This window comes from Rhinolophus sinicus, linkage group LG01 (genome assembly GCF_036562045.2).
Source record: "Rhinolophus sinicus isolate RSC01 linkage group LG01, ASM3656204v1, whole genome shotgun sequence".
Classification (NCBI taxonomy): domain Eukaryota; kingdom Metazoa; phylum Chordata; class Mammalia; order Chiroptera; family Rhinolophidae; genus Rhinolophus; species Rhinolophus sinicus.
The window spans coordinates 79,559,789-79,586,244 of record NC_133751.1 but is presented as its reverse complement, the minus strand read 5'-3'; the positions used below and the strand labels follow the sequence as shown (position 1 = coordinate 79,586,244).

The 26,456-nt window shown below is 38.8% G+C and overlaps 2 protein-coding genes across 4 annotated transcripts in view; one reads left to right on the top strand and one right to left on the bottom strand.

The window, feature by feature from the left end:
• The window catches only part of CMSS1 (cms1 ribosomal small subunit homolog), a 334,520-nt gene that overhangs the window by 85,405 nt on the left and 222,659 nt on the right, over positions 1–26,456 (top strand). The gene's annotated exons all lie outside the window — the stretch shown is intronic.
• The window catches only part of FILIP1L (filamin A interacting protein 1 like), a 267,397-nt gene that overhangs the window by 79,155 nt on the left and 161,786 nt on the right, over positions 1–26,456 (bottom strand). For both annotated transcript variants that reach the window (XM_019756494.2, XM_074332907.1), the window contains exon 4: positions 20,028–20,206. In XM_019756494.2, coding sequence (XP_019612053.2) covers positions 20,028–20,206 — 179 coding nt within the window. The remainder of the gene's footprint in view (positions 1–20,027; positions 20,207–26,456) is intronic.

The window sequence follows — 26,456 nt, the reverse complement described above, 5'->3', positions numbered from 1 at the left end:
AATCCTTAATAGAGTTGGTTTATATATAATTTCTATTCTTTGACTCATATGAACTTAAATCTTGTCTAAAAACCTGTATGGATTTCAAAGGCTTAGAGAGGATTAAAAGGCTATAAAATGTTAAATAACTTCATCCAGTGAGCATGTTTACCTAAATGTGTCATCAAACTTCTCAGTTTTCTGGTTAGAAAACCGGTTTGGGACAGGCTGACTCACACTGTCAACTGATAGAATGCAAACACATTCAGAATTCTCCTGGCAAGACTAATGCAACAAAAACAGAGTTCTGTGAGCTTGAGGTGAAGTGTTTCATTTTTCTAATAAATCTTCCTATCACTAAGAACTTTCAAAATAAACAAACACATGTCTTCACAGTTGTTAGGTGCTGGGTGAAGTGGCATAGGCATACTACTGTTTCCAATATCCCCTTGCCGCCTTTAAAGGAAATAATTTTTAAAAGTAATCTGGGAAGTATTAGTAATTAGCCCTTGGATTGATATAACTAATATTCTGTAATTCTAGATATTATCCCTATATGTAAAGAAACATTTTACTGGATTTATATTTCACTTTTGATTCATAGATCTCAAACTTTTTGCCCAGTTACCCATATTCTTCTCAATTAACCCTCATGCGAGGGAGGTAGATAGCAAAAATATTTCTGCCCATTTTGCAGTTGGAAATAGCACAGAACTCTAGTTATCATCATCATCACCATTATTATTATTATTATTATTATTATTATATTTTATCAACTTTGCTCAACAAATTTCGGGCCAAACTCAAAGACGGCCAATGACAGTGATCTCTAAAACAATGATATTCCCTAAGTAAGGTTAACTGAGTAGCTCTTTTTAAGGATGAAGGGATGGAAGTTGGAATGTCTTCTTGGCAGCGCTCAGGGAACAGTCAAAATAAATAGACATTCCTGTTCTTTTCCCTTTTCCATTTCGTTATATCTCATTGCCATTTGTTCACATGTTGCTGTAATTAGCCAATTTAAGGCCAGGCAAGAAGGATTAGGTAGCATATTACACCCCCATACCTCCCTTTTTGAGATTTAAGATGGAATGAGATTTTCTTTTCCATTTACTTTAGCCAAATTGACAGGTACTTCTTTAATCCCATTTTATTGTAAACTAAGCCTTTATCAGGAAGTTGTATAGTAATGGGTAACATGGAAGCCATTTCTGAAGAGCCTTGCTCTCTGGTGTGTTGCTTATAATAGTAGTTTTCTGATCATTGTTTCTAATGTTATTATTCTTGATTTGCTTTTCCCGAATTTGACTCTGAAACACCTAACTCAATGCTTTGTGTATGCTGTGGGTTCTCTGACAAATTAACAATGATGGGTTAAGATTTTTCTGCATGCCAAATTTATCTTGGACTCAAGATATAAGGGAAACCTGGGGTAATCACACAGAGGGTCTGCACACCCTGGCCCTAACCTACTCGTCCACAACGGAGATTTAATTCCACCAACTTATCTATTTTATTTCCTTGTACCTACAGGTACATTTTCCTGCCTGGAATACCTTTCCCCTCTGCTCTGCCTGGTAAGAGTCTACTCAGTCTTCAAGCTGATTGCTCCCCGCTGGGATGCTTTCACATTCCCTCCTTGCAGAACTAATCCATCCTCAAATGGGATCCCTGAACATTCTGTACACGTCTCTGTTACAGCCCACAATTAGTTACCTCATGCTACGTAGGTGTGTACTGAGGCCTCACAGACAGGATCCATATAGTATTCTTTATTCTTTTCCTAGTTTCTACTTCCATGCATAGTGTTAAGTTATATAAATGCCAAATGGGTGACTGAATAGAAGATAGATGTCCCCATTTCCCCTTTTTTATATATAGAACAAGAATGCTCTTTCTTCTTTTTCCCCCCAGCAAGTACACTAGTCCCCCATTATCCACAGGGCATATTTTCAAAGACCCCCAGTGAATGCCTGAAACCACAGGTAGCATTGAGCCCTCTATATATTATGTTTTTTCCTATACATACATACCTATGATAAAGTTTAATTTATAGATTAGGCACAGTAAGAGATTAACAACAATAACTAATAATAAAATAGAACAATTATGACAATATACTGTAATAAGGGTTACGTGAATGCAGTCTCTCAACATCTCTTACTGCACTGTGATCATATGAAATGATAAAATGCCTAAATAAAGTATTTTATTTTACCAAGCTAAAAAACATAAGAATAAAATTAGTTGAGCAGAAGCATTGTGATACCGTGACAGGCAATCTGATAACCAAGACTACTAAGTAACCAAATGATTAAGGCTACTAAGTGACTAATAGGCAGGGAACATATCTAGCCTGGGTATGCTGGACAAAGGGATGATTCACGTTCTGGGCAGGACAGAGTGGGACAGCATGAGATTTCATCACGCTACTCAGAATGGTGTGCTATTTAAAACTTATGAATTGTTTATTTCTGGAATTTTCCTTTTAATATTTTCCGGCTGCAATTGACCACATGTAACTGAAACCGCAGAAGACCAAACTGTAGATAAGGGAAGACTACTGTAATCATTAGCTTTGGTTGTTTCTCTTTGGGATATCCTCATCAGCCTATTTCCAAGTTCCTATCCTTTGGTTCCTGAGTATGATCTGGCGTTAAAAGGTCTTCCTTGTAAAGTTTTAAGAAAACAGCTAATCGATATCTCACGAGAAATATCCAGTTGTAGCCGTATGTTCCCTTTCGGTTTTGTTCAGCCATATAAAGGAATGAGGTACTGCTACATGCTATAATATAGATGAACCTCAAAAACATTATGCTAAGTTAAAGAAGCCGGGCACAAAAGGAAATAATTTTTTCCTATATATTGTATGATTCTATTTGTATGAACTGTTCAGAATAAGCGAATCCATAGAGACAGAAAATGGTTTCCAGGGGCTGGAGAAAGGGAAATGGAGGATGACTGCTTAATGGACAAGAGGTTTCTTTTTATTGATAAATAGTAAGTAGTCCATTGCATGGATGTACCACAGTTTTGTTTATCCATTCATAAGTTGATAGATTTTTGGTTTGTTTCCCTTTTTGGCTACTGTGAATAATGCTGCTATGAATAATTATGTGTAAGTTTTCATGTGGACATAAAGTTTTCATTTCTCTTGTATATACCTGGGAGTGTAATTTCTGGGTCATATGATAACTTTATGTTTGACTTTTTGAGGAACTGCCAGACTATTTTCCAGAGCAGCTGCATCCTTTTACATTCCTACCCAGCTGTGTATAAAGGTTCTAATTTCCCCGCATCCTCACCAACACTGGTTACTATCTGTCTTCTTTATTATAGTCATTTTAGTGGGTTTGAAGTAATATCTCATTGTAGTTTTGATTTATATTTTCCTAATGGCTAATAATATTGAGCATCTTTTCATGAACTTATTGCACATTTGTATGTCTTTTTGGGAGAATTGTGTAAATTCTTTGCCAATTTTTTAATTGTATTTTCTTTTTGTCTTTTTTATTGAGTTGTAAGAGACCTTTGATTATTCTGGATACAAGCCCCCTATCAGATGGCGTAAGATTTGCAAATATTTTCAATCATTCTGTGGTCTGACTTTCAACTTTTAAAGCACAAATGTTTTTATTTTGATAATGTTCTTCCTGTTTGTTTGTTTCTTTGCTTGTGCTTTTGGTGTCATATACAAGAAACCATTGCCTAATTAAGGTCATGAAAATTTATGGGTATGTTTTCTTCTAAGAGTTTTATAATTTTTGGTTTTATATTTAGGTCTTTGATCTATTATGAGTTAAATTTTGGTTGTGGTAGAATAAAAAAACTTTATTCTTTTGCTTGTGAATATCCAATTGTCCCAGCACCATTTGTTGTAAAGACAGTTCTTCTTCCATTGAATTGTCTTGGTACACATTTAAAATCAATTGACCATCAACATGACAGTTTACTTCTGGACCCTTAGTTCTATTCCACTGATCTATTTGTGGTTCCTTTTGCCAGTGCCACACTGTCTTGGTTACTATAACTTTGTAGTAAGTTTTGAAATTGGGAAGTATCAATCATTCGATTTTGCTTTTCTTTTTCAAAACTATTGGCTATTCTGGGTCCTCCCCAAATTTCCATATGAGTTAGGATCAGCATATCAACTTCTGCAAAGAAGCCATGTGGGATTTTGATAGATTGAGTCTCATGTTGAATCTCTAGATCAATTTGGGGAGTATTACTATTTTAACAATATTAAGTCTTCTGATCCGTGAACATGGGATGTCTTGCCATTTATTTAGCTCTTCTTTAATTCTGTCAACATTGTCTGGTAATTTTCAGAGTATAAGTCTTATGCTTCTTTGTTTAATTTATTCCCAAGTGTTTTATTCCTTTTTGATGCTGTTGTAAATAAAATTTGTCTTCTTAATTTTATTTTTGGTTTCCTCCTTGCTACTGTATAGAAATACAGTTGATTTTTGTACATTGATCTTGTAACCTGCAACCTTGTTGAGCTCTTTATTAGTTCCAGTAATTTTTTAGTGGATTTCTTAGGATCTAATTATTATCACTCCTATCATCGTATTAGCTTAACTTCCAAAGTAAAAATGTTCTGAGATTGTTCATCTTTCATAAAAGGCAAAGCATTGGCTTTATTCATTTTTGTAGGATTGTACATTAGCTATTTTATCTGTGCCTAGATCTACATTTTTATGATGATTTTATGTTCTACTTTATGTGCATAGATCATCTATCTTAATTTTGTATTTTGAAAAGAAACTATTTCACCCATAAGCTGTGTTAGCATGTTAAAAATATTATCTGTGGAGATTTTTAGTCTTACTGTAAAATTTAAAATAGTTTAGAAAAGAAAGCTATCCTACATATCTTTTTTTCCTGAAAAAAGAAAGGGCCATAGATGGCAGTGACTCATAGGTTCATAATAGTTTTACCTCTTATTCTAATTCTCCAGAAAAAATCTAGGGTCAGTTTGGAGTTCATGAATTATGTCCTGTTCATCTCAGTAGCAGTGCTCTGTCCAAATAAGTGGCATCCTTTGTATTTGGGAAACATAAAGTAAGTTTATGTGGGCTTTGCTTTTAGAATTCTGCTACCTTTGATTCTTCTGGGGTCATTTTGTTACTTTATCAGGCAACTGCTGCAGGTAAGTACACATCTCATTTGCACTGCAGGAGCTGCTGCTCTTGGGTCAAATCCTTGCTGCTGTTGTTTTTATAGGCCTGTCCTGCTAGGAGATCTGAAGACCTCTGGGAAAGGTGCTAACAAGTACATGCGTGGGGTCTGTGGACCTCATTCTGTAACTGTCCATCCCAGGGTTGCCCCCTCACACCACCCCCACTGCATTCGTCTGATGCCTTCAGGGTCCTGCATAAAGTCTTTTTTTGTGTGGGTTTTAGTTCCTCATTATTCAAAAAACAAACACAAAGCTACCAATGATTAACCTGTTTCTGAAAGAAAAGTATCTGAAGTCATTTAGAGTCAGCCAATTCACTGAACAGTGTTTAATAGCAAAAAAAAAAAAATCTAAAACCCATATATAGGGCTAAGTGAATTGCATCTATAAAATGAAATAATATACAGCCACTTATAAAAAAAGGCAGGAAGAATATAATGTGATCTCCTCCATGCATTGTTGATATATACTGCCAATAATTTTTTGGAAAAATATACAGGAAACCATTAATTATGGGTTACTTTTGGGGAGTAGGAAGTGAGGTGAAGTGAGAGGAAGGCTTTAATTTTTATTTTATACTTTTCTGTTCATTTAAGTTTTCTAATTATTTTCATGTGTTATTATTTGTTCATTTATTTGTTCTTCAGTTATTTCAAACACTTACATAAGTAGAGATAATAGTATAATGAACCCCCATGTGTCACTCATGCAGATTCAATAATTATCAGCCCTTGGCCAGTCTTGTTTCTTCTGTACTCGCCCCCCCTCCCCCCACTGAAGGGTAACAAACAGCATATGCCACCCCCAAATATACCTCTTTGACATAAGGGTTATTTTGAGCTGATCATTTTGAGGAACAGCAGATGCAGCAGAGGTTCTAAACATGAGTAGAATTATGCTTTTCTACAGGAAATTTATACTTAATGAAGGAAATCTGTAGTATTTGTAGGAGTGTCTCACTCTCAGTACCAGGAAAAGATAGATGACTGAATCACAAGAGAATCTTATCAGTGAAGAATGCAACAACTTAAATCTGCATACCAAACTTTACCTTTGCTTTTCCTGATAACTTCCCCAAACTGGCTGTCCCTTCCCCACCCTCTTCCCCCATCTTTCTTTTTTGTTGTCTTTACCTGAATTTGGTATTTAATGTGGTAGCTTAGTTCTCTCATAGAGTTACTCATTTTTCCTAGGTATCTCCCATGTATGTATATATGATATAAATACGTTAATAAACTTTTGTTCGTTTTGCTCTTGTTAACCTGTCCTTTATTACAGCAGGTCTCAGCTAAGAACTGAGAAGGGTTAGAGGGAAAATTATTTTTCCTCCCCTACACTGTGCTCTTCAGATTATTTTGAAGCAAATCCCAAATATCCCATCACTTCATTTTTAAATATTTTCAGAATATATCTCTAAAAGAAAAGGATCTTTTTAAAAGTGCATATCACAATACTATTAACACACTTAAACTTTAGGAATACTTCATATTGTAAAATATCCCAGACAGTGTTCACATTTCTCTGATATTCTCTCTCTTTGTTTCTCTCTCTATCTCTCTCATAGTGTCTTCGAATCAAGATTCAAATAAGATCATGCAATGTGTTCTATGGAATTGTCTAAATTTCTTTTAGCTTATAAAGTTCCCCTCTATATTTTCCCCCGCATATTAAACATTATTTGTTGCTGAAACTGGATTGTTTAATACAGAATTCTCAGAATATTGATTTTGCTGCTTGTACTCCGTGTTGTCATTTCAGTTTTTGTTTTGCAATATATATATATATATATATATATATATATGAAATTTGAAGAAATTTAATGTTTCTACATTCATTCAACAGTGTAGAAAAAGTAAAAGTTCATGTCTCTGGGTCATATGTAGAAGCACAAAGAATACATACACTCGGTATTCTTACCATCAAAAAGGAGAGGACCTTTGGGGAGAGTTCTCCACTGAAACCAGCAGCTGCTTTGAAGTCCCTATAGCTGCTGCTACCAATTATACTGCTCATGTTCGTGGCTATATTTGGAGAGAGTAATACGTTATTTATTCTACAAATAATCTATTGGGCATCTCTGTGAGGGGCTCGGGATACAGAGATAACCAGATGTCTCTGCTCTCGTGGATCCTACATACAGTGGGGAAGAGAAGGCAGACCAGAGGCCTGATAACCAGGCTTGTCTCTCTCCCCTACACTCCGAGTGTTGGTGTCCAGGGCTTGCCCTTCTGGTGCAGTGCACATCTTCTGCTATTGGGTTACAAAGAGCATGTGTTCTCTTTCCTCCCCGTATGTATCCGGTTCTCCAAAGCTGGACTCCTCAAGTCTGGCGGCTTCTTTCTGGATTAACTGTGCCATAGGGCCTGTTTCTTATGGGTGATATTGATGATACTGAAGTAATTATTCAGAAAGCTCACCAGGTGGACTTGGGCTTTGCAGGTTTCCAAGGTCTCAGCCATTCCCTGTTGTATATGCCTAGCCTGTTCCTCTCACTTGCCTCACCCTGCTGGGACCTAAAGGCATTTGAGGGTGCTGCCCCCCATCCCCCTTTATGTTTCAGATATATTTTAAATGAAAGTAATTATTAATGAATAAGGCATCTGTGAGAAGGTTTGGATTGGCCATGATCACTTAATAAAAGCAGAATTGGAACATTGTTTGGGAAACATTTGAGAATGTGGTTTCATCTGAATTGCTATGTTTGTGTGGACAAAAAGGGGGTTCTATGGAAAATGACCTCACAGGGGGATCTGGTCACAAATTCCTACCACTGCAGCTCGTGGTGGGTAGTCACGCCACAGCCACATAACTTCTTTAGTTAAAGGTTGGTCTTTGCCTTAAGCAAGCCCTGTCCATGTTTAGGTACATCTAGGTTAACACACCCGTGAAATGCCTCTTTTCAGACCTCTCCTTCTAAAGCATGACCAGCCTTGAGAGAGCACATGATCTTCACTATCCTGTAATCCGACCCCACCTTGCTTTCTCTCCACCTTCATATAATCTTCCCTCCTTAATTCTAAATGCATAAAAGAAGCTGCAAACTGTCATTTCTTAGAAGTATTTATCACAGTCTGTTGAGATCCTGCTTCCAGGCGTATCCAGTTTGGCTCAAATACATTTTTATAAAAATTCTCTATAGATTTGGACATTCTTACTACAATATTTGTATGTTTGTACCATTTTTTTCGCCCCTTTAATCCCCCATCCATGCATGGTATATTTGAAGTCCAAAGAAACCAATTTTCAATGGGTCCTTTGCATGATTTGGTGGGTTTTGAGGGCTCATCCACGGTGCAAGAAACATTATGAACCCACAAATCTCCTTGGATTCCTAAGGTTTCTTTATGGAACTGAAAGTGGGAACTAAGTGAGTGCCCCACATGTTTCAACAAACAAAATATAATCAGTCTGAAAAAATACAGGCCTATCCAGAGGAGACAGGGAGGCATTTTTCAAGATTAAACTCTGTCTAGAAGAGATTTCTGTTTCTGCCATCCAGAGGTTGTTTGGGATGAAGTTTTGTCTGATTTGCTCTGCTTTGTTATTATTGAGACATGCCTCACTTAGAATTCAGCACAGATGAAAATTAAGGAGTAGTTTTTTCCCCCCGTCTAACATTTTTTTGTTATTCAGTGCCTCTTACTTTGTTTATTGATAAAAATCTTAGCCATCAAAGAAATGGTGAGAAGAAGCTGCTGAATTCTTCTGCATGAAGAAGCCAGGGGAGTTCTCCAAGGATGACTCCACAAAAGACCATTCATTTCATCTAAATGCTGTCCTAATGCTTAATGTTATCCTGTTTGAAAGTATGGCTGTAGAACAGCTGGAGTGTTCTTGAGTAGATTATTAGTTGGAGTTTTGATTAATCAACAAATCTGTTTAGAGTAAGAAGTAATTTGACATCAAGCAAATGACAGATGTGCCCTACAGGGAAACGTTTTTTTTTGTGTTTTTTTCTTTTTAATTTCACTTATATTTGGTCCTCACTATTGACACTAATGGTAAATATTCCATTTTGAGATCTCTCTACTATCTTTGAAGGAAATGTTTGCTAAATAGTGTTTTGATAGCCACATGTGATTGTCTTTTTAATATATTTTTCCTTTACTTATGTATATTCCAGTGTTTGTTATGGCATGAAATGCCTTGAATGTCGTATTTATTCAGAACAAAAAATGCATGGTATAAAGTGACAAAACTGTGAATTAGAAATTACTTATTTTTATGAAAACATATACTCAGCCTCATAAATCCTGCTAATGTTTCTTCTGAAACATCTTCTGAAGATATAAATTACTTGTTCACCAGACATCTCACATATTTCATGTTGTTACTGGGAGTTCATGGAAATAAATGGAAAATGCTCTGAGCATAAATGTATGTACATGATAAATAGGGAGGAAATGAGAGTTGGCAAATAAAAATTGAGTTAAATAGGAGAAATTGGTATGGAATTCTCACACACTCTAAACCAGGGGTGTCAAAACTGCGGCCCGCGGGCCAACTGCGGCCCGCAATCCATTGTTAATTGGCCCGCAACAAATTCCTAAAATATATTTAGTTTTCTTAAATAAACCAGGTGAGGCAATACATACTTCACCTCGAGTGAGTGGCCCGGCTGTTTGTGTATTTTACCGCATATGGCCCTTGGTAAAAAATGTTGAAAAAAGTTTGGACACCCCTGCTCTAAACCAACTGAATTATTAGAAGGGAATTTGACAAAATGAAGCTTGGATTCCACAATGCTAACGAAATCCAACTTGTTAGGACCTCTTATGGTCAGTGCTATAACCATTGTGAACTAGTGCGGAATCAGTCATGTGGTGGGAAAGGTGAGCTGGAGTCCTGGATCTGGACTCTAAAGCTTGGAGTGGGATTGTCCTGAGTGAGGAGGTTTCAGACCTTTTAGAGAAGGAGCTGCAGGAGCAGTGTTAGGAAGACCAGTGATGCCAGGCCATCAAAACCTGAATTTGATGGGGAAAAGGAAATATACTGAAATTATATGGACAATGGCAAAATAGTCTTTCAAGAAAAGGTTATGTTTGAGTATGGTTTTGATGACATATTGAAATTTTTTCTTCAGAAGTAACACGTCTCTAAAATAAAAGCTCAAGTCAGTGGGAAAACTTGATTCATGTTACTAACACTCACTTTATATACTTTTTAACCTCATACATATCATGTTTAAGATTAGGTCAGATTCAAGATTAGTCCGAGGTAAAGTTATAAAGTAAGAAATGGGTACCCCCTTCATTGCTTATAATAGTATAAATAGTCTATAGAGTGCTATTTAGCTACAGTATTCAAAATCCTTAAAGGTTCATTACTTTTGACCCAGCAATTTCACATCTAAGACTTTATTTATTCTAAGTCTACAATCAGGGAGGCGTAAAAATGCATTGGAGTATGAGGCTATTCATCATAGTGTCCTTTATAAAAGTGAAAAAGTGGAAGGAATCTAAATGTCCATGATAGGGAATTTGTTAAATAAATTACACTTGTATGATGCAGTATTATTCTTATACTTAAAAATTATGGTATAGAGGAGTTATTGGTGACTTAGGAACATGTCATGATTTTTTTGTTCGTGAACAAAATAGTATATCAAAACTGTGCCAGGTCTGAATGGAGAGAGTTGTTTTTAGCTTTTTTATAGTTAATGTTTCTGATTTTTTTTTAGCTTCAAAACCTCTTTTAGGATCATTCTTTCTTCCAGTTCCTTGATAAAGGACCTGCCATCTTTTCCATCTGCTCTCTCTGGGACATTCACAAAGCTTTCAAGCTTATTCTGCTTCCCCTATGAAAACTGATTTGTTTTGTATGTTATTTTCGAAAGCTGGGCTAAGGGAAGAGAACCTATCTGGAAGCTAATGTAGGATAAGATATTAAAGGAAAATAATAGATTCAATTATAACACCTTGTCCTATATTTCAGTCACTTATTCAATAAATATTTATTGTATTTCTCCATGCTTGGGCCTGCAGAAGGAACTGTGAAAAGTAAGCCCACTTACTGTAGCTTATAGTGGGAATATTTGATTTTTCACAATCACTTTAGGCAAGTAGATATGATTAGTGTAGGGATCTTGTGACAGAGGAAGGCCAGAGGAGCACGTGGCGACTTATGGTATACTTCAAAACCATCACATTGGATGGGTCTTAATTTCGCATGTGTGGTAGGTTGTGCTCTTCAGAATACCATTGCATTAACATTTCTGTTTACCTAAGTAGAAGGAGTTCCAAAAGGGGGAAATAAGTTTCCATAGTTTAAAGAAAAAAAAGTTCATCGAGCACAATAGTGCCCAGCTCAGTGCTATAGTGTTAAATCATTAGGACATTCAGTGATACCCCTACGCTGAAGGAAAGAAGATACAACCAAGTCTAGAGAATGATGGCTTGTTGGCCCTCCTCTGTATTCTCTGTTGTCGGCATACCTCTAACGCTACATTTCACTTGTTTTGGTGTCTCTCTCCCCCAGATGGAAGGCTATGCCCCTTGAACTGCTCTTACCCATCATCACATCCTTAGCACCCAGCACGGGGTCTAATTAAATGCCTTGCTGGCAACCCCCAAAATGCCCGGTGATGTGACACAGAGCATGGAAATAAGCTATGTTGCACAAAGGCAAATTTGAAGAAAGATACAAATGCTTACTGAGTGCTTCTGTGTATCAGACACCATACTTAGTAGTTTCTATGCATTATATCATTTGGTCATCTCAAGAATTTATGAGATCCACAATTTTTTTTAACAGATGCTAAAACTGAGACTTAGAGAGAGTAAGTACTTTGTTCAAGGTCAAATAGCTAGTGGGAGCAGATAAGGAGATGGGACCATGGTTCAAAGTTTTGTTCTACCAGTCTCTGCTTTTAACTCTGATACCCTACACCCTTCCAAGGAAAGGCCTTTCTGTGTCATGATATGTTCTCCTCATTTACTCATTTATGCCAGACATCTCCATCCTCATAGCTGGCCAAAGCTATTTGGCTTCAGCTTCTTGTGAGGGAATAATACACTTGCCAGGAAATTTTACCTGCAAGTTGCAAATTCAGGATACAGTTTAATTCTAATGTTCCACCTTGATTTCCATTTATGAGGCAAAAATTTCCATTTTGATATGGTTTAATGACTCTTTTGCTCTTTTTATTTTATAATTAAATGGAACAGAAGTTTGAGGTTGCCTTTCCACATTCAGTCTTTGGCTTCCAGTTTTATAGGGCTGTTAACCTAGTAGCTATGAGCCAGTTAGATATATTTATCCAGTGCTTAATGTATGTCCTGCATTCTCCTAGGGCTGTGCTGGCTGTTGGTTGATTACAGTGATTAATAACCTTTTTGCCTGACCTCCCATAATGTTGCAACAGTGGTGATAGTACCACAAAATGAACCGGAATCCTCCCTGGATCACCTACAGATCATTTTATGAGGGTCTTGTCTCTTCAACTGTATGATAATTATGTCATGAATTTCTTTAGGACCTCCCACAACACCAGGTGCAAGGCTTGAGCACCTAATAATGATTCTAGGGAGAGTCGTGCCGAATATGTTATCAAGAGAGCTAGCTTCTGGTCTGGCTCTACTATTTAGCAGCAACAATGGGGATTTCTTAGCTGAGATTTGATGGGCCTTGTTTTTCTCAATCAAAAATCAGAGGATTGGTCTAGATTGCTAGTTATTTTCTAGTTTAAATTTGAGTTTCAGAGATGCCTGTAATTTTTTTTATAGTTATCTGATCGATTGATTCATGGCGGTGGCATTAACAGGAATAGAAACATTGTAAATTGACCTGGATTTGCAAAGAGGATATTAAGTTCAGTTTTGAATATGTGACGTTCAAGAAGCAGTAGTGTGTACCTGAATCTAGATCTCCTTTAAGAATGGAAATACAGATTGGATTTGAAGTTGGTGGTGGAGATGCTGTCATTCTCACTGACCTCTTTTGATAGTATGAGTTAGAATCATAAGCTTGATGTAAAAGGTACTTATTCATAATAATCACATAATCACAGATTTTACATCTGAAATCATATATCCTGTCCTATTTGTTTTATGCATAAGAGTGGAGATAATGGAATTTGCCCAAAGTCACACACTAGCTGCCAATAATGATCTGCAGGCCACAGTCCCCTATCTCCCAGTTCACCCCTCACTATGCTTGTTATGTTTTCTGTTAGACTGCTTTTTAACATTTGTAATATTCTTTTGTAAGCAATAAATTCACTAATCATTATGCATCCAAATACACACCAAAAAATTATTCGTAAAATTTGAGCTCAACTTTCTGGGAGGGATAACAATCAAATAGTGTCATCATTGTATCTGAATTTTGACCTCTGTAATTAAACGGTATTGTACAGAAACCGCTGAATTGTACAGTTACAAGGGTATGGTTTTGTGATGTGTTGAAAGTTAAGTCATGGTACAATCCTAAGTGGTTTTTTGGTATTTCATGAGACAGTGAATCTCTCTCTATCACTGCCCAGATCCTGTATTAGGTCTGGGGTATATGAACACTGTGCCGATCACACTGTGATTCTCTATGGAATTATAATATCGAAGTGGGAGTTAGTGGTGGGTCTCCTTTTTGTTCTGACAGAGAACTGGATATCCATGATAAAGGTCAGAGGGAGATCTGGCATCCATTTCACTACTTGCAAGACATTGTCTCGAGAATATGTAATACATGTAACGCTTTGCCAGAAAACTGAAAGGAAATGATTGCATTTGAGTACAATGTATTCTACAACAATAGTTTAGTGTGCATGAAATTTAAAACTGCTGGCTTTCCAAATATGATTTTTAAAAAGTGGACAGATTTATTTTTAAAAAACATTATAACCATTGTAATATTACATTATAAACATTGTAATATTCTGAAAAGCTAAGATTTAAGACTACAGAAACAAAATTCTAATGGTAATTGTTGCTATATAATGAATTCTGTAGTAAAGTACTCTAGTTTGTTTATTGAGTTCTCCTGAATGTTCTATTTTCATGAGCATTTCATGTTATCGTGTTATTTTACCATAATAGTGCCTTTTTTAAAAAAATCTACCCATCATGATGTCATAGTGCCTTACAAGAATCAGTACCAAGTCGTAAAGTCTGCAGTGGTGTCTGTTTCACACATGCACAAATTAATTGGGGATTTATGAGGTCGGACAATTAAGTTCGTGAACTCATCCTAGAAAAATGCTACATACCACATTGCTGAATATCACTATGGTCACCTTTGAAGTATTGCCCTTGGGAAGCTATGTACCAATGCCAGTACCTAGTCCACCCCTCAAAGCAATTTTGGAACTCTTTTTCTGGACTGGACATCAGAGCTATTGTCGTATTACCCTTGATGTCCTGAATGTCATCAAAATGTCTTCCTTTCAATATTTCCTTTATCTTCAGGTAAAGAAAGAAGTCATTGGGACCAGATCAGGTGAGTAGAGAGGGTGTTCCAAACTTGGTTAACTGTTTGTCCAGTTGGTACAAATTCATAATGAATAATCCCTCTGATATCAAAAAAGGTTAGCAACATTGTTGTAACAAGTTCGTGAACTTAATTGTCAGACCTTGTATGCAGGTGGAGACCACATCTACTGCCTTCACCTGGTCTCTAGCACAGGACTTGGCATGGAGCAGGCATTTAATTAATTGGGGTTTGGGGAGGAGACAGTAAGTGAAGGAATAAATGAATGAATGGCAAGCAGCACTAACTAGCTAACTAGTTAAACTAACTGGAAAAACAGACAATACATCATTCATATATATATATATATATATATATATATATATATATATATATTTCAAGGGAATATCTAAAGCCTCTGGAAAGAAGATTTTATATTTTTGAGAGATCTTTGAAAGTAGTCCAATATACAGTTGACCCTTGAACAACAGGTTTGAATTTCTCGGCTCCACTTATATGCAGATTTTTTTATTTTTTTTCAATAAATCCCCGGGTTTTCACATCTGCAGATTCAACTGCAGACTGAAAACAGTGTTTTCTGTCTGTAGTTGGGATTCCATGGATGCAGAGCCGACCGTATGCATTTTTCTATGCTATTTTATATAAGGGACTTGAGCATTTGCAGGTTTTGGTATCTACAGGGTGATGTGTGGCAGAGGGTGCAGGTGCGGGAGGTTCCTGGAACCACTCAACTGTGGGCACCAAGGGATGACTGCAGTTAAGTTTTGGGGGAGTCAGAATTTATATGCAGATTTTCAACTGCATGGGGGGTTGGTGGCACTAACCCCTGTGTTGTTTACGGGTCAACTGTACTCATTCAACAGGAGGGTCAGATGTGGCTCAGTGTTTCAGTCATCTTGTCTGATGTCAGTAGAAAACAAGAAAATAGGCCTGGGATAGCAGATACAGGTTGGTGATGGAAATCTTTCTTTACAAAGTTTCAGGCAAACAGAGAGGTAGATGTGCTTTGTTCTTGACAAAAACCCAAACAGCAAAGGACTTCGCCCCAGCTGTGGTCCAAGGCAACACCCCTGGAAACTGGGTCCCTGGTGACTGTCCTGCAAAGACCCCTCTGCCCTTGAGCCACTGCTTTGTCCAGTCACACTTGGGCAGGACAGGAACAAGAAATGAATTCTACCTGTGACTCCTTCCTCACTATGTGGCTTTTGAGAAGCTACCATTTGAACTCCTGCTTGTAAAATAGGAATATCAGTGCTCACCTACTTGGCCAAGATATTATGAAAAGTAATTTAAGGCTTTAAAAAAAAAATCCATGCTTGAAGCCACATTTTTATACAAATTGCCATAACAGCATTTGTTTCCCACTTTGGTGGTTATTTCAAGGCCAGAAATGCAGTAATATATATGGTTAGTATCCATGTTTTGTTTGAGTATTCTAAAAAAGAATACATGGTTTCAAAAAAAGGAAATTATTTTTTCTTCACAGCCTTTTCCCCCATTGAACTGAAAAAGGAAAAAAAAATGCAAGCTTTATGAAAGTACAGACAAAATTGGCATTTCACTTATGGGAAAATTTTGCAAAATTGCACTGACTAAAAGTGATTTTTGTTTTGGCTTTCCTGTGAAGCCATCCAGAAAGGCCAAAAATTACTGGCGTTGCTTTTGTATAAAACCTTTCACATCAACTCCATTTGTAATTCAGCCAAGTATATAATTCAAGTCGTCAGTGACACACATATCCACACATTGGAGCTGGTCAGTGAACAGAAAGTTGTCATGACATGTGGATATAATATTATCTTACGGACAAACCAAACCGCACAGATTACAGTGAAGGAAACTTTGCATTAACATACTTGGGAACAGGGTTTCCTGAGCTGATCCCTACCCCTCAGTCCTTCAGTGGGAAATCAATTGTTTACTGATTACAACGACATCACTTGGCAAACATTTTGGCCCAAACACAACATGTGACATCAGTCTCCTTTAGGGTTTTCCACATAAAGCAAATTTTCCAAAGAAAATACAGAAATTGAGCCTTAAGTATTCAAATTAACTATCTCAGTCATGTATATCTTAATTCTTATTGTATTTCCTAGTAGATATTACCCAACACTTAAAATACTAGCACTAAACTTGCACACTGTTGTTTCAGAGCTTTAATCAGATAGTCCTTTATAGCTGTCGTCACCCACCCAACCCCTTTTATGGGGGTTATGATATCTTTGTTTCTCTGTACTGAGGGTCACCGATTTGGGAGTGGTTTACATCACTTTGTTTGAGGAAGGAAGTAAACATTATTCTTTGACCCCTTAGGACAAGTTAGTGTTGCTTTTGTGAGGGTGTGTGCTTGAGAGGAAATACTCTCACTAAAGTTAGGACTCAGTGACGGTGCATGTTTTGTCATTTGTCGTCTGAAAATGAGACGTGAATGGTATCTCTCCCTCTTGCATAAGCACCACCTCTGTGTACATTTACCATTTACCTGAAATTATTAGAGTTTCTGCCACTTGTGTCTTTAGGTGGTGTTCATTTACTACTTTGATGCACATGGCCGTAAAGCAGGTGGAAGTGATGCCGTATGAAGCCATAGCCTCTCTGCCGAAGGCAGGGGAGCAGCGGGGCCAGGGCACCAGCAGTGCCAAGGGGTGGGAATTGTGATGTTCCACAGGTGGAGCAGCGGAGGCTTTATCTGTATCCAGTGGGAACTGAGAACAGGGTTACCATTCTCACGCCCAGAGTTCCATCTGGAAGCTGTTCCTTGGCAAACAGAAATAGGTGGGTATCCTCACATCTTCTGGAGTGGCTAAGCAGGGCAGGAGAGTCAGTCCAGCCATTTGTCCCTAGTTTTGGGTAACGGTATGTTCACTTTCATTATTCTTCAAGACAAAGGCACTTTGTGTCCTATAAACTCAGAAATATGATCTTTACAATATTTTCTCTTAAACCCCTTTGATGCATGTGGAAATACCCTTCTTAATATATTGATTCCATGATGTACAATTTACTTTAATCTCACTATTTTCCTTTCCCTCTAGCCCATGGCCTTTATTCCCAGTGATGCTTTGCTCCCATGTCTCAGTGTTCTTCTTTGCTCTCTCTTGGTTTAAATAATCCTTGCCATCGCCCCCCCCCCCCCCCCAGGTTACAGTATTACTTCTCAATTGCCCTCCTCAGCCTTCCTACAGAAGAGAGTAGAGCTACAACAGTAAATATTAGAACTGCACCACCACCAGCCCTCCGCATTCCCACGCTAAATCTGTACATCTTGCCTTCGTCATGAATGTGGTAAGCCCCCTGGGCAGGGGTGGCCAGTACCCCTTTGTTCTCTGGCAGGCAGTGCTCTCAGACCATGGTCAATAAATGTTCATACTAATGAGAGATGAAAAGAAATGTCTGTGGTCAGCATATTAGTGCCAAGTAGTGTGGAGTCCAAATGAGGCCACGGGTGCCAAACCACAGGGGTTCAAAATAATATTTAATATGACATTGTCTCATTGAATAACATATCTTATATGGTAATGTCTGAGTCAAATCTTCCCTTGGTGCCAGACTTCTTTTGCTCCTTTCATCTGCCCCTGAAGATATTTCAAGTTCATGAGGGACAAAGGAACAAGACCCTTTTCGACTCAGTGAGTAGAGAACAAACTTCCCGATGAATGTGGAAGAAGAGCTGGGTGTGAGGACCATGGATTCTCTGGCACGCTGACCATGAGGTACATTGAAGAGAAGTGAAAGTTTGCCATTATCCTGGCTGCTATGTAACTTGGGTTACCTAACTAAAACATGAATTGTAAGTAGTTAAATAAAGCAGTTGAGACTACTAGTATTTTGTAAAAGGCAGCTCACAAGTAATTTTTTTCCCTGTAACTGTCAGAATGCAGCATCATTGGCTCTATAACTCATAAAAGAAGTACACATGGAAAAACAAGGGAAGTGAAGATCCAGTAATATGTGACAATGTGAAGACTGCTTATTTTCTATCTTTGTAGTATCAACAAAGGGTCAGTTGTCCTCTCAGTTAATATAGGTGCTCATACTTTGCACATTGATTCAGAACAGAAGGTCGAAGTGGAGCAAATAACCTGCCCTCCATAGAGCTTTAAAGTGTGTACCAACCAATCTCCCAATATTTTTCAGCTAAGCTTCTCAGAATATGAGTTCACATTTTAAGTTTCTGTGTTCACAGTTTTTATTTATTTTTCAAAGCATTATGCTGCCCTCAGTGTTCTAGTGAAAGGGTTCGAGTTCCTCACTATTTTCCTTGTTGCCAAATTTTGGGGCATTTTGTCATCCTTTTCTGTATTATTTGGTGGTATTTCACTGCTCACTCTTTCTCGAAACTCTTTCTTGCTTGGATTCTTTGCTTTCTTTCCCCTCCGGTTCTTCTAACTTTGCACCATTCTTTCTTAGCTTCCTTTCTTGACCCATTTTCCTCCAGAAAACCCCCAAGCATTGATGTTTTCTAGAGTTCTCTTTTCAGAATTCTCTCTCCTCACCACACCAACACCCATAACTTTAGCTCTTACCAGATGCAAGTTTGCATCACCAGCCCACCCTTTTCCAAACCTATATGGGTTGTCTTTGGACACATTATTCTCCCCACTGGAGATTGGACTACATTGGGTACCTCACACTCAACATGTCTAAAGCAGAACTCACCCCCTACCCCTCCCTCAACTTTTGAACCATCCTCCCCCGCCAAAATCCTTCAACCACAATGAGCTGTGTCCCATTCATGTATTCTGTACCTTGGTGAATAGCCAGTACTTCTCAATAACTCCATGTTTCCCTTGCTCTGATCCCTGGTCTCATTTGTCACTAATTACAACTGATTATACATCATACATGTTTCTTGTTTACGCTCCATCCTCCCTAAGCCCATAGCCATTGGAGCACATAAGCTCCTTCTGTCTTTCCTCCAGGCTGTCTTAAAGGTTCTTTAAGAAAGCATACCTGATCAACTCTTCCCCCTTCTCACAATTTGTGATTTGCTCCTTCTTGCAGCAACATGACATCCAATTGCTTGTGGTTATCCTTTCCTTTTCTTATCCTGCAATTACATCCTGTGCTGTAGCGATGAAAGCTTGAGTTCCCTCGGTACCTTACCTCTATGATGTGACACTTCTTTCTGCCCCTGCCATGTATATAGTTTCCATTCTTGTTTGTATAGGAACTAAACTCTGTCACCTCTGTGCAGCTTTCTCAGGGCACTCCCTTGCAGAATTAGGCGCCCAGGATTTATGTTTCCACAGCCTTTATCACACCTGGTTATTTTTGCATTGTACCGATGAAGTCTTTAAACAGATCGTTTTCTGGACCAGGAGATCTTTGAGAGCTGAGGCTGTGCCATGCTCATCTTTGTGTCCCTGGTACAGTGCCCAGCCCATGAGGTTAGTAAGAGTTTGCAGCATGGTTCATTGTCTTGTCCAAAGTGCCTTACCTTTCACATTCCTGTTCTAATAAGCGTATGAATTCATCATTCTTCTCCATATAGTCTTTATGCTTTCTCTTTTCTTCCTCCAACTCCAATATGGTTTGCCTATGAGATTTTTTTACCATTAAAAGCTGTTCCAGGATTCGTCTGTGCGATTCCTTGTGTTTTTCCACAACTTTGTCCAACTACAAAAGAAAATAAATTGATAGTCTGTTAACTACAAATCATTCATAATATTGCCATCTTTCACTCTTTTAGAAATGTCCAAGTTTTGACTAATTAATTCATCAGTGGGTTCTGATCTCCTTGTTTAGTTTTTATCTTTCCTCTTGTTAATTGATACTTTTTTACTGTCATCATATTTTTCTCCAGAGAGAAAAATTGGTGCCTCTGTGGATATCAGAACAGTGTCCTTGTAACCCCTTTCTGACACTGCCTTCTCTCTCTAGGGAAACCGTATCAGGAGAACGATATGCACAATGTTTAATTCTGCAGCTGCACTTGCTGCGCTCTACTGCCCAGCCCTCCCGATGGTGCTCTACCCGTATCTGCCTCTTGGGTCCCTTGCTCTGTTTTTCATTGCATTACGCATCAAGGTGATTGCATATTTAAAAACAAACATGTAAACATTTGTTAATCAGTTCTGTGTTGTTATGTAGTGTGAATGTGACCACATGTAAGCACCCAGTTCTTTCTGGTTTCCGTGGCTTCTTACATGTCTGTTATAAATCTATCACCCTGTGCTGGATTTATGTATTTGTCTCCTCTACTAGACCGTGAACTCCCTGAAGACAGGGCCTACGTCCTATTTTTCTTAACTTCTTCGCATCTAACGGAGTGCCTTATAGTAGGTGTCCAGTATATGTTTACAGATTGAAAACAAAATAAACAAGCAAGGAGTCACGAAAGAAAAGAGAGAAAGAGGCTGATTGAAACAAATGTGGCTCGGGACCTTTGGCCAGTGATAAATTAAAATCCAGTTAAGAACATGGTTTTGAAAGCATGTGACTTTCTAGTTTGTTAAATACTAGGTGCTATAACTGATAATATTGGTTGGTTTTTTTTTTGTTTTTTTTTGTTTTGTTTTTTTTTCAGAACTTTATTGGGGAACAATGGTCAAATTGTTGTCCTTTCAATCTTAGTTGTGGAGGGTTCTGTTCAGCTTCAAGTTGTTGTTCTTTCAGTCTTAGTTGTGGAGGGCGCAGCTCAGCTCCAGGTCCAGTTGCCGTTGCTAGTTGCAGGGGGCATAGCCCACCATCCCTTGCGGGAGTCGAACCGGCAACCTTGTGGTTGAGAGGACGCACTCCAACCAACTGAGCCATCCAGGAGCTCAGCGGCAGCTCAGCTCAAGGTGCCGTGTTCAATTTTAGTTGCAGGGGGCGCTGCCCACCATCCCTTGCGGGACTCGAGGAATTGAACTGGCAACCTTGTGGTTGAGAGCCCATGCTCCAACCAACAACTGAGCCATCCGGGAGGCAGCTCAGCTCAAGGTGCCGTGTTCAATCTTAGTTGCAGGGGGCAGAGCCCACCATCCCTTGCGGGACTCGAGGAATTGAACTGGCAACCTTGTGGTTGAGAGCCCACTGGCCCATGTGGGAATCGAACCGGCAGCCTTCGGAGTTAGGAGCATGGAGCTCTAACCGCCTGAGCCACCGGGCCGGCCCCAATATTGGTTGGTTTTTATTCTTTGCCTTTATCATTAAAAAATTGAAAATTTGTGACTTTGTGAATTAGAAGCCAATTTAAATCATACATCCTTAAAAAGCACCTACTTGTCCAGGAACACAAGGCATAAAATAGCCAATGCATTTCAGAACAAGAGTAGCACAAAAAGTATCCCAGCAAACAGAACCTAACTAATTCTCTCAGACCTCTAAACCCTCAGGCTGGTTGTCTAGTTTTCTAATATAGGTTTATAATGGTGCGTTAACACACATACAATACTAACTACCTTATGTCATACAGGTATTGATTATTTTTAATAAATGTAACCAATCCTTTTGTGGAAGCTGAAAGTGCTAAGTTATGTTGCCTGCTGGCACAGCCACTGTTAACTAATGACTGTCTTCTGAGAGGGAGATTGTATTGTTAGTTGTCCTATGTCTCAAACCCCAAGAGCCCTCTGAAAATTCCTTCTTATCAGATGCCCAAACATTAAAGTGCATTGAAAGAGAAATTCAAATGAACTGCTTTTGGAATTTGAAGAGTGAACTAGTGGTAGGATCAGCCTTCATTTAGGAAATTTGTCAATTGACTTAAAACATTTAATTTGTATAAGATCAGCCCTAGAATTAATAATTAGAGTAGCTATTTACAATACATAAATGAAGGACTAGTGGAGGCTTCTTCAATGCAAGAAAAATGACTTTCCTCGGATAGCTTCTTGTAATCGTGTGGACATAGGTATTCAACTTTATTCAGCCCAAAAAGAGAAAATAAAAGACTTGCTTAAACCACTGTTGTTTTCCATTGTGAGTTTTCCTCACATTGTTTTGCTTGTTTGAAGGGACAAGGAAGGAGGGCTGGAAAGAATCACTGCCCTTCATTTCTTACCTGCCTTCCAAGTTGTCTCCCTTCCTTCAGTCTCACCCCCTTCTGGCCTGTCCCGATCAGTGACAACCCCGATGGCATGACTCCACTGTCCTATCCAGAACCAGAAGGTCATTCCCCATTGGTCTCCTGGCACATCAGCCCCCTTCTGACTCCATACCTTCTCGTCTTTCTCACCCAGCCTTCAACCACGCTGGGCTTTGGGAATTCTGAGAACATGCCATGGTAATTCCAGACTGCTTTCTTCAGTGCTAAAATCTAGAAACCTTTTTCCCCTTCCACCCAAAACTTTTCCTGTTCCTTCTTTGTTACTTTCTCTGATCACTGCTGGGTAGAATTGTTTGTTCCATCATATCAGTGAGACTAGTGCTTCTGTGGGTTTTCTTTCTTCACGTTCCATGACTCTTGAAGGATGGCTTCCACGTACGGCATGCTATTTATTTGGTGCAAGGAGCTCGTGTGTATCAAGAGTGGTCATTGGAAAGCTGTCAAATAGTGGCCTGACAGAGGGAAAGCTCCCAAAGAAAAAAATGACGGATTCTAGAGATGTTTTAACATATACCTGAAGTTTTATTCTGTGCCTTCATTTCTCCATGCCCAGGATGCCTCTTAGAAAATATGTCACTGGTTCTCAGTTCAGTCTCTTACTGATTCCTGACAAATCGAATAATGGACTTGATCTTCCCTGAACTCATTTCATGTCTCACCACCAGTGTGAGCTTGGCCAAGCCACTTAACCATTCTGTACTTCAGTTTTCTCATTTAGAAATTAAATGGTTGCACTTGATTTCTAAGATCAATTCCTAGTGCCCCAGTTTTCTCAAGGCAACAAGTATTTATTAAGTGTCTCTTATGTTCTATGGACTTAGTGCTATGATAGTTGCCGTGGGGAATACAAGGGACGTTTGACTTTCAGGGCTTATGCTTTCCCTAGGGAGATAACACACACACACACACACACACACACACACATACACACACACGCCACAATTAGGAGCAGTGTAAGTGGTATATCATTAAGTACTAAGGGACTGTCAGATCACCAGTGCCCCTTTTTGTATCTATCCCCATTACAGATTGAATGAAGCTTGGGGAAGAAAACAGGGAGACGGCTCAGTTATTTCAGGGAGTGTCAGGGACAGAAAGAATGGAAAGTAATGTTTCCTGTGCTATGACATGCTTCCTGCTTATCATTTTGACCTCCCTGATGTCCTGTCCTACCCCCAGCTCCTAATGCAGTTCAACTCCTTGCCTAGGATGAAGGATGTACAGTGAGTTTTCCTTAGGTTGGCTTTCTGGTGATTGTTTCATGGTCAGAGGGAATGGAGAACAGAGAGGTTTTCCATCTTTTTACTTCCAGTTGCTTAATATATGTTTAGAAATGAATAATGACCTTTGTTTTACCTCCTGAGTCACAGACCACCCTGATTTTGCATTTGATTTTCTTTCTGCCCTATGGCTTTAACACTTTGCTTTTCCATTGGCTCTTTGAAGATTGTCCTTTTCTTTGATTTGCCTGAATATACTGTTAGAGATAAAGGCAATCCAGAGAGCAGAGAAATTGGCCATTTTAGTAGATCAAAGGTAACCAAATATACTATTCACAAATGTCCCTTCTTCTTCCTAGTCTTCACTGAAACCTGATTTTCCTGGATAACACTGGAATCTCTATTTTATAGGGACCACTCATTCTCTCATGACCTCAATATCTCAGACTCTGGAAATGGCAGCGCAATTCTCTTGGCTCTGCATTACCACTGCCAGGCTCTTCTGAACACCCTCCTGTTTTCATTGCCTGTCTGGATGGTGATAGTCTTTTCTCGTTCTCATCTTGGTCACCTACTGAACTTCCGGTCACTCTCCCGACAATCTACCTATCCATGTTCAATCTTGGTAGCATTCTGGGTGATTTTCATATTTAGCTGGACCTTGCCCGTGGCTCTTTCCCTATGCCTGGTCAGCAGCCTTTAACTTTCATCCAGGCGCCAATTTGAAGCCATGCCTCGCTAAGTACTAGCCCCAAATACATCCTTACCTTCTTAACTTTATCTTTCACTTGACTGACGAGAGACCATCAATCATAAATGCTCTATTTTTTTCTCCTACTTCTGCTACTCTTAACTTACCTATATTCTTCTACATTCTTAACCTCTTCACCTGTGTGAACTTCTTTGGTCCGTCCCTATTTGTCTCCTTCCACTTCTTGTTTCCTCTATGAATTTCTCTTTCTTGTGTCTTTGATCCCAACTCTGTCCCTTCAGAGTATGGCTACAAACGTGGTCGGATCTTCTTTTCTAAAAACGTACACATATGCTCACAGAGAGAGAGAGAAGGAGAAGGCTTTTCCATGAAGCTTAAGTTTTGCTGTTCTTCACTTGCTCTGGTGTCATCTGGAGCCTGTCGAAGGCCTACCCGTGTGTTTACCTAGTCATGTATTTTGTGAAATTTCAAAAGTAATACATTTTAATTGTAATCAGCTAAAACCTCTCTTTTTTTTCCACTTGTACTTAGCTTCCATCATATGTTTTTTTGTTTGTTTGTTTGTTTTTCATGCCAGGTAGTTTTAGAGAGGCTGTGAAGAGTTTTGGGGTGCTGCTAAAGGGAAGTTCAGTTGGTCTCAAAGTCATTTCCATGTATAGGCAAGTTATTGCCAGCATCTTCATGTAGGAAAGCGTTCCAGAAAAGCTTTTACTGGCCACTGCGCCAGCTCACCAGCCTTGCCAAATAAAGGTGAAAGGCCGGAGGTTATATTCCAAAATGAATGTGTCCTTTAGTTCCCAGCACTGGAAGTTTGTGGATTGAGAAGAGAAAGGTTCAAAATATATGGGGTCAGAAGCTAGTCTACGGAAATTTCCCTTTTAGTTCCCAGCTTCAGAATTTCTCTTGCTTCCATGTAAGTGCATCCATTCATTGAAGAGTGTGTTAGATAGTTTAATGCTTTTATGTATTTTTTTAGTGATATAATCTCACTGGATATTGAGTCCACAGTGTTACTAGAAGTGGAATTCCTTTATGTTCTACCTGATTAACCCCTATTTACCCTCTGGATCTTGGCTTTCCTGATTCTTCCATCTAAATTCAATCCCCCATTATAGTCTGTCATAACGCTTTGTGGTTTTAACCAGAGATTAGTATGTGTGTAATTGTGTACTTACTTGTATGATCATGTTGTCTGTCACTCTCTTAAACATTAAACACCCTGAAGACAGGAACCACAAGTTAAAACTGTGGTGGACTCTTGAGTTCTCGCGTCTCCCTCCCTCTGGACAACCCAGCTATTCCCTCTTCCCATCTGCACCCTTTGTTCCAGCTCCCAGGCTTCCACCAGTGTTTCATCTTAAGTCAGTGTTCCCATCATGTGATGTAACTGAGCGCAGTTTGTTCTTCTAAGGTATTTTGCCTTGAGAACAGATAAATCCTTTTTACTTTACCCTAGACGTGGTTGAGATTTTTACATTTTCCAAAAAGAACATTGTGAATAAAATAAAAGTGTGTATGTGTGTGTGGGGGGTTAACACTCTGCAGTGGGAGAAAAAAAAAGATTATTTTTTTAGTATACCGATCCTTATTTTGATGTAACTAGGGTACAGTCACGGATGGTCTTAGTGGGAACACTGGCCTCTTTCTTTTCTTCAGCCTTATCTAGGGAATTCTAGTCAGAATTCCCCTGTACTGGTTTTTCTCTGGATATCTTCCTCTCACCCGTTACTTCCTATTAGGTACCGGAGGAGGGCAGACACCTGGTTTGTTGGGTGGGTAGAGTTAATTGTGTGGACTTCAGGGAATTGGATAGACTGATAGCTGAGGAGAGACAAATCTCTAGGGAAAATAGAAGGCAAGAGACGAAAGTGGGCAAGTCATGGAGGTGGGAATGTGAGGTGCGTG